The 17,500-nt window shown below is 36.7% G+C and overlaps 1 protein-coding gene across 1 annotated transcript in view; it reads right to left on the bottom strand.

The window, feature by feature from the left end:
* The window catches only part of FOXP2 (forkhead box P2), a 437,464-nt gene that overhangs the window by 51,321 nt on the left and 368,643 nt on the right, over window positions 1-17,500 (bottom strand). The window contains exons 6-11 of the mRNA XM_052790203.1: window positions 14,329-14,466; window positions 12,956-13,153; window positions 12,370-12,372; window positions 11,284-11,446; window positions 4,669-4,882; window positions 2,952-3,056 (exon numbers count right to left, since the gene is read on the bottom strand). Of these exons, the coding sequence (XP_052646163.1) occupies window positions 2,952-3,056; window positions 4,669-4,882; window positions 11,284-11,446; window positions 12,370-12,372; window positions 12,956-13,153; window positions 14,329-14,466 (821 nt within the window). The remainder of the gene's footprint in view (window positions 1-2,951; window positions 3,057-4,668; window positions 4,883-11,283; window positions 11,447-12,369; window positions 12,373-12,955; window positions 13,154-14,328; window positions 14,467-17,500) is intronic.

Below are 17,500 nucleotides of genomic sequence, written 5' to 3'. Positions count from 1 at the left end.
TGGTTAGCTTCTGTCAACACCTGTTTCACAGCAAAACTCTGAATTTTCATAAGCATTTTTGTCACTCTTCTAATTGTTTCAGTGCCTGGCATTTTGTTTAAATCTTGTCATCTTCCTTCCGGTTGTGTCGTGACTTTTTCTGATCTGTCTTTACATTTTGAAGTTTTTCTTAAGCCAAAAGCTGTTGTTTTTACCAAATAGTCAAAACTGATCTTGCGTGCATAAGCAACTGTAATCTAACACCATTTTGTCAAGACAGAAGATTGCTCCATAAAATATAAACTGTAGGTTTGTGTCTAGAGTTGAAGGATATCAAGGGAAAGACACGGGATTAGGTTTTTCTATATGTACAGAAATATATTATGGAGAAGATTGGCTGTACTTTCTTGAAACCAATGCATATGTTTCCAAATATGAATCTAAACCACGGCACACAATGTTTAACTTTTTTAGCTATTCAGAATATCTCGAAAGAATTCTAGATAACTGGAATGTCCTCAAATTATCTTAAAAATAAAAACAATTCATACTGGATAAACAGAACTGAAGGTGAAAATGGCTTTTGTGGCTTTAAGTCATTTATTGAAAATTATTTGTCACTTCACCCTAAATCCTTTCCATTATTAGGAAAGTGAAGCAAAGGCAGTGTTTTCTGTCTTAATCCTCCTTCTCAGATGCTCTGCACAGTATTTTTTTTTTTTTTTTTAAATCAAGCTGCTAGGTAAACCATTTTCTGAGCACAAGAAGTTGGAGTTCATTTCATAAACCAGGCACTCTTCAAAGTTGTCATAAGCATATTACAGAAATACACACTACTAGACTGGGGTAGTGTACCTTATTAATATTTCATTTTGGTACAGTATACTTGCATTAACTCTCTTAACTCAGGTATCATATTGTTTCAAGTCAGGGAACCTAAAACATCGTAACAAAGATTAGACTAAGAGCAATGCCTTGAAAACTACAGCCATTAGTCCTGTCATCCCCTATAAAGTTAATGGGTTGGAAAAATGGTCCATCTTTGGACTAAAAGTTGATATTTAATTGAAAGAAAATGTTTTTTAATTGTAATGGGGATTTTGCATTAGTGTGAACATGAAAAGGTACTAAAGAATCTAATGCAAGGTTATGTATTGATTTCCATCTTAATGCTAGTGTAAAATGAAAGAATATTTCTATTTCATAAACAACCTCGCCTATTCAGCACCATGACTTCTTATTTGTTTTAAGGGCATAGAAGACAGAATTGAATGAAAAGAAGAAATAATAAAATGTTTGTGGACATTTTTTGCTGGTGTATAGGACAAAAAGCCATGACACTGCTGTAAACCCTGACTGACTCTGCACCAGAATTATCAAGATGTTATATGTCGCCTTCACATTTTCCAGGGTTATTTGGTTCAGGAAAGCAAGAGCATCTGTAAACCTAGCACTACACCGCCTTAATCAAAATGGTTTTAGTGATCGTGGATTATAACAAGAGACCTGACATAATGGATGTGCAAAGTCTGCCCCCAGAATTAGCATCACTATAGCCTAGACGGATGGACGTATTTAGAAAATGTAGTTTTTCTTGAAAAGAAGAATGCTTAAGTTAAATGAGTTTAAATTTACCATTAGTAATACTTAGAACACTACGTTGAATTTAGATTTCATTTCCCTTTTAATACAAACTTAGGTAAATCAGGTTCTTTTAAATCCTATACAGTTTTCTCCAATAATAAGCCATTATTTTGACATTCCACTTAATGCACTGATAAACAAAAAATTATCAGGATTGATACCTACCTAAGATTTGCAAGTCAGTGTAAGTTACTTCATTTAAAACTGAAAGACAGCATGAAAGATGGAGAAAGCATTGCAAATACGTTACGAAAAGTATTGCTCTAATTCTATTATAAAAGTTATTGCAATACTGAGTACTTATGGTCTGCTGTTAAGGTGCTTCTGTTATATACCCTGTAGTCTACCATTTGTAAACACATCTTTTTGATGTTTCTGCCAACATCCTGGCAACAAAGCAGTGCAATTTCAAATGAGCTAATTAACTTAATTGTTGATGAAGCATGAAACAGTTCATTCACCCTGTTAGCTGCACCATGACAACATAAGAGTCTCAGCCCCTGAAGTTACTCATCTATATAAGCCTATCTGTAGCTTTCCATTAAGATCTATTGCATGCCAAAATGAGTATGGCTCTTCTGACAAAGACCAGTCCATAATGTACATAGGTAGAAAACCAGTGCTGTTGTTGAAAATTCAAATGAACACAAAAACCCTAGTAGCTACTTAAAAAACAAAAAACAAAAAAAAAGGAAACAAATTGCAGAAACCCATTGTAGTTTGAAGCTGCAAGTGAAAAGCAAAAGCTGTGTCACTTATTTTCTTAGTGCTCTGATTTAGACGATAGCTGGCAAAACCAAATCCTGAAAGTGAAAACTTTTGACATCACTGTTCAGTCCTGAAAGGTGCAAATCCACCTGTTCACAGTGTTTTTTTCTTCTGTGTATCTTGTGCACATACAAGAGTAAAAGCAAAAATAAATTAGCAAGTGAGAGTTAAATGGTCACGCTTAGTCCTTTGTGCTTTTTTATTTATACTATACACATTAATTCCCACTATACACATACTGTCAGAATTTAAAATGTGCTTTTTCATACCCCTACTATCCAATATACAATCTAAAGCATCTCTTCAAATTTTCTGAGGCTCCATTTCAGAAAAGGATAATAAGAGGATTAAACACTGTGCTATTGAAAGGCCTGCAGAAGTGTTCGACATGAAAGAAAGGATAACAATTTGACCCTCTGCAGATAGCCTCGATTATCCAGTTGCTTGGAATACACAAAAAAAAAAAATCTCTGACATGATTTACAGTAAAACTTTGTTTGCCGTCTTTCTCTTTCCCTTGCCTTAAACAACCCTGTACCAATGAATAAAAATCCACCTACTTTAAAAATTGTCCAAAATCTTCACAAACGCTTTCACAGCCAGGCCATTTGCAAACTCCATGACCATAGAGAGTATGGGAGGCCCCAGTCTCCTCATGTGACGAGCTGCAGCAAAAGAATAAGGCATCAGATTCATCTCAAAAGCCATAATCGTTGGAGGCTGCTAGCGCCTGTCAGGTTACGATCAGTGACAAACAGGTCAAAACAGGTCAATTTAGCTCAGAGCAGTCAGAAAAATTTAATCGTTCTATTGAATAGTTCAACTGCCAAGGCTAGATGATGTTCCAATTAGAGAAGAAATAGAGCCAAAGATGACTGTTAATAAAGGATGAAAAAATAAGATGACTGTATAATACCATATGCTAATTCTGCCATATGACCTTGGTGTAACATTTACCTATAAATAAAAAATATACTCAGAAGTGATCAATTCTGAGAAGAAATATTGAAGTTGGACAGTCAGAATTTATGAATATTGTGAATGTTACTACAAAATATTTGAATTTTCTGCTTAAATGTGTATAAAAATAAAGTTGCTTCTATTAGCTACTTGGCTTCATAAAAAACCCCGGCTGTATCCTCTGTCTTTTTTTGGAACCTCCACAATAGTTCCATCCACATACAGTTACCAAAGAAATTCAGGGGATTGCCCCATGGAGGTGGGAGTCAGCTACACATCCTGAAGCAAAGAACCATTCTCTGAGATATAATCATAAAAGTAATAAATACTAAAAGTACTACTATAAAGGTATTCAGAGAAGTGCCAGTTTTTAAATAATAGAAAATAACGACAGAAAAATGTTCTCACAGTCACATGAGGACCAGAGACACTTAAATTATAGTCTCCTATTATAAATATTAAAATAATTAAATGGAGTATTTGAAAATACCATTATTTACAATTTAGGTTATGAAGATACAAATTAAATTTCATCTTATATTGAGATCATCTACACCTGACTATACTAATATATTTACTAATAAGTGCTACAGATACTCTGTACTCTTGTATGCATTTAATCTACTACTTGAAAATAAGGAACAGTGAAGAATATCTGTCAATGTGTCTGAAAAATGATTTTAACTTTACCCATATGGTTGAATTCCAGTGTACTACACTAACGCCACCGAAATTTTGTATGAAATGTGTCAACTGCGTTACTGTCGTGCACATAAGAAGGAAAATTCAGTGGTTTTCTTCACAAGAGAGACAAACAATATGACAAACTGCTTTAATGTACTAATTTTTAAAGCACTTTTAACAGAGAATCTTTGTACTGAATTACAGCCTTGACAACTAAGATAGATGTACATTTTCTATGAAACCAGCAGTGTGATTCAACAGTAAGGGCCTGACTGCCAGATGTGTTAACTCAAATATGAATGAAACTACATGCCTACAAAAGTGCCCACAAATCTGCATTTACACCTCTAAACCAGCACACTCTATTCTGGGATTTCTAATTTTCACCAAAACAACCATAAGTTCCTGTGTAATAAAACCACGGGCAGGTACTTGTTGTTGCATCTGCAAAATTAGACATCGTTATTGAAAATGATGCCCTCTTGATAAACAATTCTGAAAAATCAGGTCACCACGATCTCTTAAGTAACCTGTATTAAGTGTTATTTTGTGACTGGAAATAATGTGACTTGTGGTGTTAAACAACAGCTTTACGTCAAATGATAAGCACAGTTGAAATCTTGTCAGAATTACCTGTCTCGCCTTGCACTTAGAACTGAAGACTGTCCATTCACTATGGAATGATGAGTTATTGGTGGTGATGCTTTGGAAGTGGTGGAGGAGGTAGTAGAGGAGGAATTGTTAGTAGTGAGGTCTAGCCCTCCATGTTTAATGCCATTGTCTTCCATACTGTGAACTCCAGTCACTTCTTTCCATAACTGCTGAATCTCAGCAGGACTTAAGCCAGCTATAAAATGAAAGAGAGCCCCACTAATATAACAAAATAAAGAGTTTCATATAATGAGCTCAGTGTTATTAATGGATTAATGCCAACAATAAAGCTGATGCTGTTTTTCCAGCACAATCAACATGTAGTAAAACATAAATTCATTTTTCTTCCGTCAGAATCCAGGTAATCTAACTGTCTTCTCTTGTGTTATAAACAGTCAATTAGAAATCACCAATTTTAATATTATTATACTCATTCTGAAAACATTGCTCAAGGATCAAAGAGTGAAAGCTACAAAGAACTTGCAATGACTTCTTGAGAAGAAAAAAAAAAACAACCCTAAATATACTTCTGGACAAGATTTTTGTTGTCTGCTTAAACAGTTTCTTGACACGGAAACATAACTCAATGCATCCGCAGTTAACTCAGGTTTTATAATTCCTCTTAATCAAACATGTAATGGAAAATAGAAGAACATATTACACTAAGGATACAAACATTGATATTCTCTTTAAACACTTAACAAGAGCAGGGAGTGGGGGAAGAAGACTGGAGGGAGAAAAATCAGAAGACAAAATTGAAATCAATGAGATCATACCAGGTTTAACATTTGAGCAGAATGCATCTGACTTTAATTAATGACACCCCACATATTCATTAGTCCTGTTTAGTATTTTCAAAAATTGTTCTGTTTAAAAATGTGTCTTAAGAGGCAAAACCAAAGTGACTATTTGGAAGAACAAAACCACTACAGTGCTGAGCTAGATACTGGTGACCACTTAATCTCTTTGGTACCATTCATTGGCACCGAACAACTAGAAAGCCAGCAAAACTGGCCCATGTACAACTCCCTCTACACAGATGAAATTACATGTAATGTAGACCATCAAATTCCTCCACTGTTTTTTTTGTCCAGCCCTACTGTGGAAAACAAATTGGAGGGTTTGGCTAGCAGAAAGAAGATTCTGTGTCACCAGTCTCCTGGGGTGATGGGCAGCCATACAACATTTGAAGAGCCTCTCAAACTTCCCTGCTACATGCACAGTGCTATTCTGGAGTCTAGCCGCCAGATCTTTGCGGATAGAGCTTAAATTTGCTCTCTACTCCACTTGTCGCCTGGAAACTTGTAGTTTGCAGGATTCATCCTTGGCCACAAATAGCAATGTCTTGTAGAATGCATTCATACATATGTGCTAGGGTTGTCTGGCTCGAGTTGAGCACTTTGCACAAAGTCATGGAAACTTCCATTACAATATGCTTCTGCCTGAAGTAAAGACTCCCAAAACACAGGCAAGAGAAGAGCTGTGAGCATTCTCTTATCTTGCTACCGAACATGCAGCTAAGATAGGAAATTCAGGTTTTGAAAGATGAAGAGTTCATCAGAAATATGTACACCTTCTGTCCCTGCCAGTCTTTATAAATTTGACATCTCTCTTTTGAAGAACACTAAATTAAATGTAGAAAAAAATGAGAAGCCCAGAGAGCTTCTTGTGAAAGATCTGGTCTCAGGGCCAGGTGTGGTTTGGGCCAGAGGTATCTTAAAATCTAATTCTGTCTTCTGTATCTCGTCTTAACAAGTGAAACTAGGTAAGACATGCTCATGGTATCTAGATCTGCTGGAATGCAAAACATTCAAAATGCTCATGTTGTCTGAATTAAAATTTTGCTCTTTTTATTTTATGAAAGTGCTCAAATTTATTGTCCTTTAGAGAAGGATTAAAATGTATCTATTCATTAAACTTTTCATTGAGGAGAGTTTTGTTTGGTAAACAAGATATATTGGAAAGATATAGATTGTTTTTCATTGTTGGGCAAATCTATTTATTAGATGATGTTTTACTTTGCAGACATAGGAACTCAGACTACTAAAATGGATTCAACAAAAAATTATGAAAAAGCACAGTAAGTTCCTTAATATTTCTCAATAGCTGTCTCACCATGAGGTGTACAAAGTTATTAAAAAATAGACTAGTAGTGATTTACAGGAATAATAATTTCTGGAGGTAGTGTAGAAACAAATTGGTTGGAAGGTATTCAATTTTTTTTAAATTATGAAAGGAGCTCATTTTTAGACTACTATTTTGTGTCCTGCTTCTCTACCTTAGATACCAACACCCATTGGCAAACTCAGTTAATGACGAAGTGAAAAAGAGTTGATTGGAATGTAAGTCTTAAAACTGGACTTTATACGTATTTGTACAGTGAAAAGCTAGGTTTTAAGGAAGCAAGCAAAGAAGCCAGGCTCTAATTTACTGCATTAGAGAGATGGGTAACGGGAGCGATGGTAATACTAGTTGTAATTGTTTAATGAAGGTAAGTAATTACTGCTGTGTTCATGAAGTTTGTTCCAGCAACACTGCAAATAACCCATTTTAGCATGGTAAATAATAGTTACCCGCAAATGTAATCACAAATCAAAATGAAACGTAATGTATTCATTTAGGTGGTGTGATATACACAGTACATTATTTACTTCAAAGACTTCCCTTCTTCCTGCTGTTGAACAAAATAAACTCATCTTGTACTGAAAAAAATAAAAACCAAGAATAAACCCATCCGTTTGGATAATCAGAGGGCAAGCATATTGTTGTGTCTTGCAGCGAGAAACTTTTCATCAGAGATCATTGAACTTTGGGCGCTGGGGGAGCTGAGGAAGAGCCGCCCCATAACCTGGGTGAAGGGCTGGAGGAACGGTCCTTCCTACGGGCAGGAGTCTCCTGCCCCTCTGGGCAACTGCTGGGCAGCCCCTTCCTCTGCATGAAGCTACAGATGGAGCTGTGTCTCCAGGCTGCCTAGCTCACCTAGAGGTTTTTTTAAAATCAGAAAGAAATTTCTCTCTGGGCTCAGGCTGGTTAATTTTATCACTTCTTCAGAGCACTCTGAAAGGCTGCCTTTTAGGATAAAAGGATTAAGGGCAGGCACTTAAAAAGTATAAAGTTAATAAGCGGATTTGTAATTAATTGTAAATTATGGCAATTTTGTAGTTTCTGTGTCTGAAAAAGTCCAACTCCCATTTTACAAGAGACCTGTAAAATGGCTGACAGATATTTTAGTCTGGATGTAAAAGCAGGGTAAGTTTTAAAGTTTCACAGGTTGTGATAACCCTCAAAATACCCTCTCCACACTACATTAAAGGAGAAAGGATCAGGAAGAGGATCCAGAGTGGGATAAAAATTAGGGACTACAATGAAAAGAGCAAATACTGATTTGCTATGCAGTTTACCACCACCAAGAATTTTGGGATTTTGAGGCTAGTTTTATAACTCTTTTTACCACTATCTACTCTATTTTTATGTTTAAATAAATACTTAATAAAACTACCACTTATAAAACCCATCCATGCATCTGTTTTTCATTTTCCTACATGGTCTGATCAAAACCCAGGGTTTTGGGTTTGGGGTTTTTTTTATTTTATTTTATTGTTGTCATTTGCAGTCCTTTGCATTTAGCTAGCATCAATACAGCATTACGTGGAAATAACTCACAGCAAGCCACTGGCTTTGAATATGGCACAATTGAATATTGTGAATATTGTCACAAAATAAATGCTACAACACCTCTTGTCTCTTATTTGCTATACCTGGCCATCAAGAAAACATGGTAAACATTCCTGCCCTTTAAAGGCAGAAACTATATTTGGAGCAAATACTGTTTATATACGCAAACCTCACAGCTGTACTTGGAATTTATGTCTCTCCATACTAACAAACGCAAACCCCATGTTCTCTTTGTCACTAATAATTTGTGGTTTGCAGGACTCTTTGACCAGTAACATGAATACCCCTGTGTTTCTCTCATTGTTCTAGCCATCCAAGTAACTCAGCAATCTAAACGGATGCATATAAAAATATTTGTGTTACACATATGTAAACCCTTCTGTATAACCGTATTATACATCTTGCAGCACAGTGGAAGGAGAAAAACATCCTTTTACCACAGCCGGTGTGTATTAACTTAAACAAATTCTGAAGGTTTAATTTAACACTGCCACAGAAAATGTCTGTCATAAAATTTGCTAAATTTTATGAGAAAAACAAAGGAGGTTTGATCCTCTTACTTTTATGCAAACCCCAATGCAGGGACATCTATGTTAAATCTAGTAAGTACTACTTGGATTTGTAAATATTGGATATATTTGGGTGTATCTGGATGCGTAAACTTAAGATTTATGAGAAAGCCTCAACAGATCTGAAGCCTATTAATCTTCATTACACTATTATGAACTGGACCAGGTGCTGTACCTTCCTGTGAAAGACAAAATGTGCTGTAAGAGAAGCCCACAGAAAGAACTCCGAGCTGGTCACAACTCTGCATTTGGTTCTCTCTGTTTTAGCATCTTGCTGGAAATACTTTCCTTCTTACCCTCATCACTCTAACTTCACCTTGCCTGGCACAGAGTGAGTGGCCTTTCTGGAGATGCAGGGAGGTTTTCCAGAGGAAGCTGTCTTATGTTTTTAAGTTTCCACATCCACATCAGGGCTATGAAAAATCCAGGTCCTATAAATTAACTTGTGTATCTAAAGGAACCCTACATACACAGTAGATACTAGAACTAGGAGAGAAAAATGGAAGAATTAAATACTTGACTGGAATTCATTATAATTAAAAAGTATCAAGGCAGAAGCAAATAAGAGATTAATTTACTTTAAAATGAACAATCCAGATATATTTTAACTGTAAAATTTTGTATTTTTTTATTTCTTTAGTATCAGACTTTTTTGTCATGACTTCAGTTACGCTTAATTCTCTGAGTAAAAGAAAGTTCTTAAAAAGAACTGTTTACTAGTTCTCCTAAAAATGTATTTAAAAAGGTATTATTTTTTCTATGTTTTTCTACTAGAAGTGGATGAATGTGTTGCATTAAACTAATGAATATCAATGCAATTAGGTAGGAGTGCTGAGGGAAATCTATGGGGATTGCTTAATGTGAGAGAAAACCTGAGGAATTCCTCTTGCAACAGATGGCACAAGAGGAGGTTGCAGAAGGTAAAGCTGTTCGGAGGGAGGCTGTGTTTCAATTCCTTTTTTCCATTCTGGTCCAATGTGACTTTGTACAAAAGGAAACCAGCATTAGCAGTCTCATGTGTGCAAATTCATGAATCAGCTTGCCTCCTCACTGTTATTCTCAAATAGTAATATTTAGTGTGATAGCTTACTTAGGACTCTTTTTTGTTGTTGTAATGTTTACGACTTTAGATATGCTTGTATCATAGCTTTTCCGCACAACACAATGTATGGAATTTACACATTTATTTGGAATCCCTGCTTTCCAGGGACTGAGGTTTTTAGTGGGTAAGTCTTTCTCATGCCTTTTTTCTGTCTTTTGGGGGTTTTTTTGTCCACACGGTTGTCTATATACTATGTACTCTGCTTTTGCTCATCTAATTTCTGAAGCTTCAATTTCGTAACAGTTATCCGGTGGAGGAACCAGATACATGCATAAAGACCAATTAAAAGTAATGTTACCTGTCATGAACACAGTCTAAACAATGCTCATTGCAGGACTGGAGTGTCAGAGATCAGAGTATTGTGCAATTTTTATGACAGACATTTAGCTCACCTCTCTATGGCAACACAAACAGAAACACATACCCCAGGTTATAGAGAGAGTCCTTAAGATAGGAAGTCTTTGGCCTTACTGTAAAATGTAAGCAGCATTTATCTCCAAGTTAATTTACTTTTCGAAAGTGCGTGGCCTATTTTCTTTCAACCATGAATGTGTTTGTGTCAAGTAGTAGAGTTTGAGCTCATTTTCAGCATTGAGAAATCTTGATCAAAGTGAGAAAGGGAAATTTTTTTTCCCGGAAAGTCTTTATTGTTATTTGTCAGTCATAATTCATTACTATTGGAATAACTACCTTCAAAACTTGTTGTCATATTTAGCATATTTAATACAAAGGAACAGCAAAGAAAATGAATCCTAAGGTTTGTTCCTAAATTCACATATCATAAATTGAAGATTTGAAATGCTTTTCAATACCAAACACCTTCTTTTCTTAGAAGAAAAGAAAAAAAAAAAGTAAGTTTTGGAATGGCTTTAATATCACTGATATACTTTCTATCTGTTCGCTTATATTAAATGAAATTATAACATTTCCACTAAATCAGATTTAAGTAATTCCTCAGAGAAAAGCAATGGTGCCTGAACTGTGTTGCTATCAGAAATTGTTTTCAGCACATAAGGCTAATAAATATGCATCTTATATCTAAGAAAAAACACTCAAAAGCTGTTTTCTTCCATAAAGGTATGCAGTAAAATTTATCAGCCTCAAGAAACCTTGATAATATGAGTAATAAAGTTCTAATAATAGAGTATGTTTAAGTGTCATAATGGGAAACTGCTGAAGTTTGGGTGCAAACGGAACCGTTAAAAAAAGTTGTGAATTAGAAATTACTCCAATCATGTATTACTCGAATACCTTGTGGCAGAGACTGGACAGGAAGAGCAGACTGGCCAGGTGGGATGGAAATGAGTCCCTGACGCTGAAGGTTCAGCAGATGCTGCTGCTGCTGAAGTTGTTGCATCTGGAGGAGCTGCTGCTGGAAGACAAGCTGCTGGGCTGCCAACTGCTGCTGCTGCTGCTACAAAGAGAAGGGGGGGGAAAAAAAGCAAATGCAGCAAAAAGTAAAGTGTGCAGTGAAGGCTAGAAAGCCAAAAACGTAAAATCAACTTCTTTCCCTTTAATCTCAGTTATTAAATAATAATGCTATTTGTAGAATACTCAGGCAGTGAAAGCGTTTGAAATTTTCTATTATATTCATTCAAGCTATTAGGTGTTAGGGAAAATGGCAAGATATACTTAATGACACACTGAAGAAAAGGGTCAAGAGAAAGTATATAACAGCTGTTTCAAACAACAAAAAAAAAACAACAAAAAAAAGCCCAGCTCATGGCAGATGATAACAAATTTATCTATGCTAGAAGTGTAACTCTTTAAAGCAGCCTGTGATTCGAAGGCACTCTTGTTTTTCCAATTGACTAAGTTTGGTCTGCAGTGGCCCATGAACGTGGTCTCCAGTGATCTATTAGTAAACTGGGATGTAGCCTTCATTTCACTGGCCTGTTAGCTCGCTCTCTTTTCTTGTTGGAATATATTAAAAGGAGCACTGCATTCAAGGCAACGAAGTGCCCTATTATGGAGCAAAAGTATAAGTTCCAATTTTGTGAGGCATTTCAAGACATACTAGAGTCTGCAAAGACTCAGGAGGGTATGAGAAGGCAGTCACACATCAGAGAAAGACAAGCTGTTGTGGAAGACCTTTCCTTTCTAGTTTGGGGAAAAGAGAAACTTCTGATGCGCTCACTAGAAAACAGACTGCATAATGGAGCAAGTCATGTGGATTGCCCAGAGCCTCCGGAGAAATACGGGAGCAATTTCTATTCCGTAGTTGATGGCTGTCTGAAATTCTATTCACAAATCCAAACAGAAACAAAGCCTCAGGAGGTCACAACTGCTTCCTCTACGTTTGCATAATGGGCAGCTTGAAGACAACGTCTAGGATACCTGCTGATCAATTTAACTGCTTCAACATGTTTTGTTTGTATTATGTTTATATTTGATGCAGTTTGCTGACAAGTGCAAGCTAGGCCTGAGAAACCCGCTTGTCAAGTTGATTTATGAGCACATCAAACTGTAACTTTCTACTCGCCACTCCAAACCTACAGTAGCAGTTCATTAATCAGGGGCCTGTGACTTTGAAATCTGCGCTCAATCGCTCTTTTTCAGCCACGGACTAAATTTGCATGCTCTCTGAGCTGTGCCACTGAGAAAAGTAAGGCTCCTTCCCCAACAGAGATTGCCTCTGAATACAAGATAATCAGTATGGTGTCCACCACACAGCTTGTTCTTTGCACACTCGGATTCATTAGCGAACATTAGACGACAGCAGCACTAGACTGCTCAAATCCTATGTCTCAGAAAGGGGAGCAGGAGAATTATACCGGCACTGCTGGTAAGCCCAGTAAAAACGTAAAAACAAATCTTTGATAGCCGCATCCTTGCTACACGAAAAAACTCTAAACTAGTCTTGTCTTTTCCAAGCTTCTGACAGCTCAGGCTACTGTGCATCAGCAAGGGGCTTAGCTCCTACCTCTTTTGCTTGCTTTCCTGGATGCTGTTGCTGCTGCTGTTGCTGCTGCTGCTGCTGCTGTTGCTGCTGTTGCTGCTGCTGCTGTTGCTGCTGTTGCTGCTGCTGTTGCTGTTGCTGTTGCTGCTGCTGTTGCTGCTGCTGCAAAAGCTGAAGATGTAACTGCTCTTGCTGTTTCTTGTAAAACTCTTGTAGTTGTTGCTGAATAAACCATTTTGACTTTAATAAATAAAGGCAAAAGTTTCAAGTATTATAAATCTCCTAAACTCTTCTAGATTGGCATATGGTAGCGTAGCCTTTAAGAATCACCTCATAACAAAAAATGTGATTTGAAGAGGCAGATCTACATACATTTTTTTCCAAGGCGGTTCTGAAATTTTCCAATGCAGATTCCAAAATATCCTAAACAGAAGGGTATAGAAAATCTGTATTCTAAAGGGAATGCAAGAGCCAAATTAACTCCTCAAATTACTATACCTAAGTTCCTCACGCGTCCTATATAACAAATCAGAAGCTGTACTCATCCACTTGCAAGAAACCTACAAGTCACTAAGGCCAAACTAAACTGTCTGTTTCTTAGGGGAAAAAAGTAATTAATCTGTCAATCTCTTTAGCAGGATGCTGGACTCACAACTGAAGGTGAATTGCCTGTAATGACCACAGTACTGGATATTAAAGTGTTTAAACATACAGTGATTGAGCTATGACTATGACAGACAGACACATTATTTTCTGTATGACAATTAAACCAAACCAAAAATCCACTCTGCGTTACACTAAGGTACTGATCACTGACACTATCTTTATTGTATGAATAACGAGTTCATGGATTCTTCACTTAGCTGCCAGATTTTGTGCTAAGGAAACGGCAATCTCCTCCTTCTTTTTAGCCTTATCTGGGACAAATTTTTTGGATGTAAAACAAACAAACAAAAAACCCTTTTTCCCATGATGAAACAAGCTGTTAAGTTCAAATTTCATAACCGCATACCACTTATGTGACTAAAGGGAGCACTACAGTATTATGAATTTTAAAGCAACAATTATCTACAACTCTATTTGCACTTCCTTTGGCAAGTCTACAATTAAAATGTGCCTAAGCACTTGAAAATTTAAATATCAATTTGTTCGGTATTTGTAATGCATCTGCCACTGCTGCTGCTGCTGTTTTTAATATAATATTTAATGTTTCAAAATCACAATTTCACACTTCTGCAATTAAAACAGGAAATTTAAAGACTGAGAAGCTTCGCATTTATTTTCATTCTTTTTGGTGTAATGAGCAATGAAACATTACAAAATAAGACCCATAAAATCTGGCTGACACTTGTGCGAATGCCCTGTGCTAACGGTCCAAAGCAGGTAACCCACATTACCTGCTGCAACATAACTGCTTGCTGCTGCTGGAGAAGTGCTTGAAGTTGCTGCGGAGACAACACTTGCTGCTGGAGAATCTGCTGCATTTGCTGAGGGGTGATCACCTGGGGAGTCATCATGGCCACTGACACAGGCACCTGCACAGGGAAAGAAAGATATCATCATCAAACACATTTTAGTTCGCCTGCACCACAGCTGTACGTCTTTTTTATTTTGTACCAAAGATGGACCATAATTTTTTACATAATATTTATCACTGCAAAGTTCCAGTTTCAGTCAGAATCTGTTATTTTAAGACCACAGTACTGTGGCATTCTATTTCCAGAGGCATCAGATTCGATCAGACTCAAGCTTTATGTTTCACATCTCTTATGTATTCCTGCAAGAAATTTAAGCATTGGCTAGTATAAATGTGTATTTAAAAATAAATGATCACATGGCAGGGCTCTCAACACTTCATAATCAATCATCTTATCAAGTGTCATAATGTTACGAAAAGAAAAATCTATTGAGACTGTTTCAAAAGATACAATTAAAACAGACAGCAAAATAAGTATCTTAAAGCAGTAAATTTTTACACAATAAAGACACTTAGCCTAGAAAAATATTTGTGTAATACATCACTTCGGTATAAGAAAACCTTTCTTGCTCGGCGAGTCTTTTAAGGAAGTCTGATTTATACAGGAAAAAAAATGCCACGGACATATTGGAGTACAGAGCAAGGGCCGCAACCTCAGTCACCCAGTCTCTGCAGAAAGAAATGGATTGTTGGTCACTCCTAACTGAAAACTGGAAGTTGGGAAGCCTTGTCATAAGATGATTAGTTTGTCCACTAAATTCTAAGAATGCATTTTTGTGTAGGTGCCGTTTCGGACACGGCTTTATTTTCTGTTTGTTATACGCTGAGATGAAGCGTCTACATATGCATAAACACCCACCTACACACATGCTCTCAGGAATATATGTGTGAGTGGGAAAGACACAGCAAGTATGTGTGGTTGTGTATGTAAGAGAGAAAAGTCCCGTGGAAGAGCCTGTGGTATGCGCTGAGCCGCTGCAGCAGACACACTGTGTGAAACCATTGCTCGAGCTAAGCAGGACACAGTCAAACAGCTGTCAGCAGGCCAAGTTTTCCATCCATGAAAAAGCAGCCACTCGCTTGTCTAGCAAAATTCAAATGTTTTTTCTGTATATAATAGCAAGCTGGCATATAAATACCGCTTTGTAAAATGTTTGTAGGACATTCCAGCCTTCTGTAAATCAGCAAAAATAATATTATTATTAATAAAATAAATCATGAACAAATCTTAAGAGGAAAACCTTTTCTAATATTTCTATTACTTGAATCTATCCCGAAAGACTTTGTATAAATGTAACACTTAGAGGAAAAAAGAAATACAAGTCTGCTGAAGTTTACTTTTAGAAGAAATTACTTCATCTAATATTACACAGAATACCACTTTTCACACAATTCATCGCAGCATAAATTACAGTCATAAAATATTGACTAATTAAGAGTCTGAAAGCAAAAGTACCAGCCATTATTAAAAAGTCTGATAATCTTTTGCAAACAACAAATGAATTTGAAGAATAAAAATTCTGAAGGTCTTACTCTAAAATACAAGTGGAAAAGACAAACCAGACTTCCACTCAGAATCCGACACTAGTGGGGAGAAATTTAATCTCAGCTATCACTAGACCCCTCCTATAGTCAACAGAGTAAGGAAATCCCGAGGAAAGTTTATCTGATCTAGTTTAGGCATCTGTTTTAGCGTAGGACCAATCCCTTTCTGAATGACCCTGTCTCTCTCCGTTGAGTGTAGACTTACTTTGAGGAGACATCTAACTTTCAGATGGTTAATGTTGGCTGTTACACTTGATGACACCTAGAAGGTTTTGTAGTATCGGAAACACCACATCTCTATGTGATAATGTTTTATTCTAAGTCTGGTCCTAAGGGCAGGACAAACAAGTTTTTACAACTTTGGGATGCATGAGCAAAGAGCAAAATTCACCAACTAGAGTCAGTGTTCAATTCCCTCTGAAGTCAATAAGAATTTCCTCTGTTTATGTGAGATCTGAACTTGCCTTCCTATAACAGTTTTGCCTCAGTGATGCTATTCAACTACCACATGTCACACAGAAATGAGAAGGCAGAGAGGAAGATGGACGCCTTCCCAATTAAACCATTACCTTTAACCTTTAAACCCTGCAAGAATTTCCCTAACACTTACATGCTTACTACTATAATATAGAGCAAATGGTGAACACGTTGCACACTTGTTACTCCACTTCCCCTCTTACCTATACATCCCCTCTATCTTTCGATCTTTCCTGGCTTGTGTATGTTCAAACACACAAGTAAAAATTCTGATCTAAACAGAGTGAAAATCAGCTGAACCCAGTAAGTGGCACTGATTTATTCATGCTCTGTGCTGAAGACTCTAGCCAGTAAGATGTGCAGTAAGACTCGTGCTGCCACAAGAGTCCTCTGTTCCTCAGTCTAAAATATAAATTCCCCTTCTATTTCTGCTAGCTTTTCCACTATCTGCTCTGAATCTCCCTGACTGTGTACTTGCTCTTATACTTGGAGACACCTGCTTTGAGGTATACTGTAAGAGCTTTTCTCTCTGAATTTGTTTTTCCTGTATTTTTCAAAAGTCACTTTCAACTGCCTGAACTGGAGAACCTAATACACCTGTTTTTCAGGATGATGGACAAAAGCATGAAAAGAACAGGCAGTCAAGATCATTAGTAAAAATACATATTTATGTAGATAATACTGCCTTTAACAGAATTTTATGCGAGGATCCCTATGTGTGTACCATACCTGATATCTTCTTTCTCATAGATAAAGGACAAGGCATTTTGAAAACTGCTTGAATTTTAAATTAGCAAAACTACTAAGCAAAGAGATTTCTCTAATTGTAATTAGGTAATATAAATTGGTACATTTCACAGCCTTCAGTGATACACCAGACTGCACTTTATTTCTTACTGGTGTAGTGTTACTGTGTTATCTGGGTCAGAAGACCATCAGAAACCTGCTATTTTATGGCCAATTATGTGCATTAGATATATTTCTTTGGCTTAGTGTCTGTGTTTTTCGAGATTTCTGATCTGATTTTACAAAAATGTACCAAAGAGGCAAACTCTGACTCTTCTTCATAG

The sequence above is a fragment of the Harpia harpyja genome, chromosome 6, assembly GCF_026419915.1.
Source record: "Harpia harpyja isolate bHarHar1 chromosome 6, bHarHar1 primary haplotype, whole genome shotgun sequence".
In the NCBI taxonomy this organism is placed as follows: domain Eukaryota; kingdom Metazoa; phylum Chordata; class Aves; order Accipitriformes; family Accipitridae; genus Harpia; species Harpia harpyja.
The sequence above is the reverse complement of the archived record's forward strand: the minus strand, read 5'-3'. Positions and strand labels throughout refer to the sequence as shown.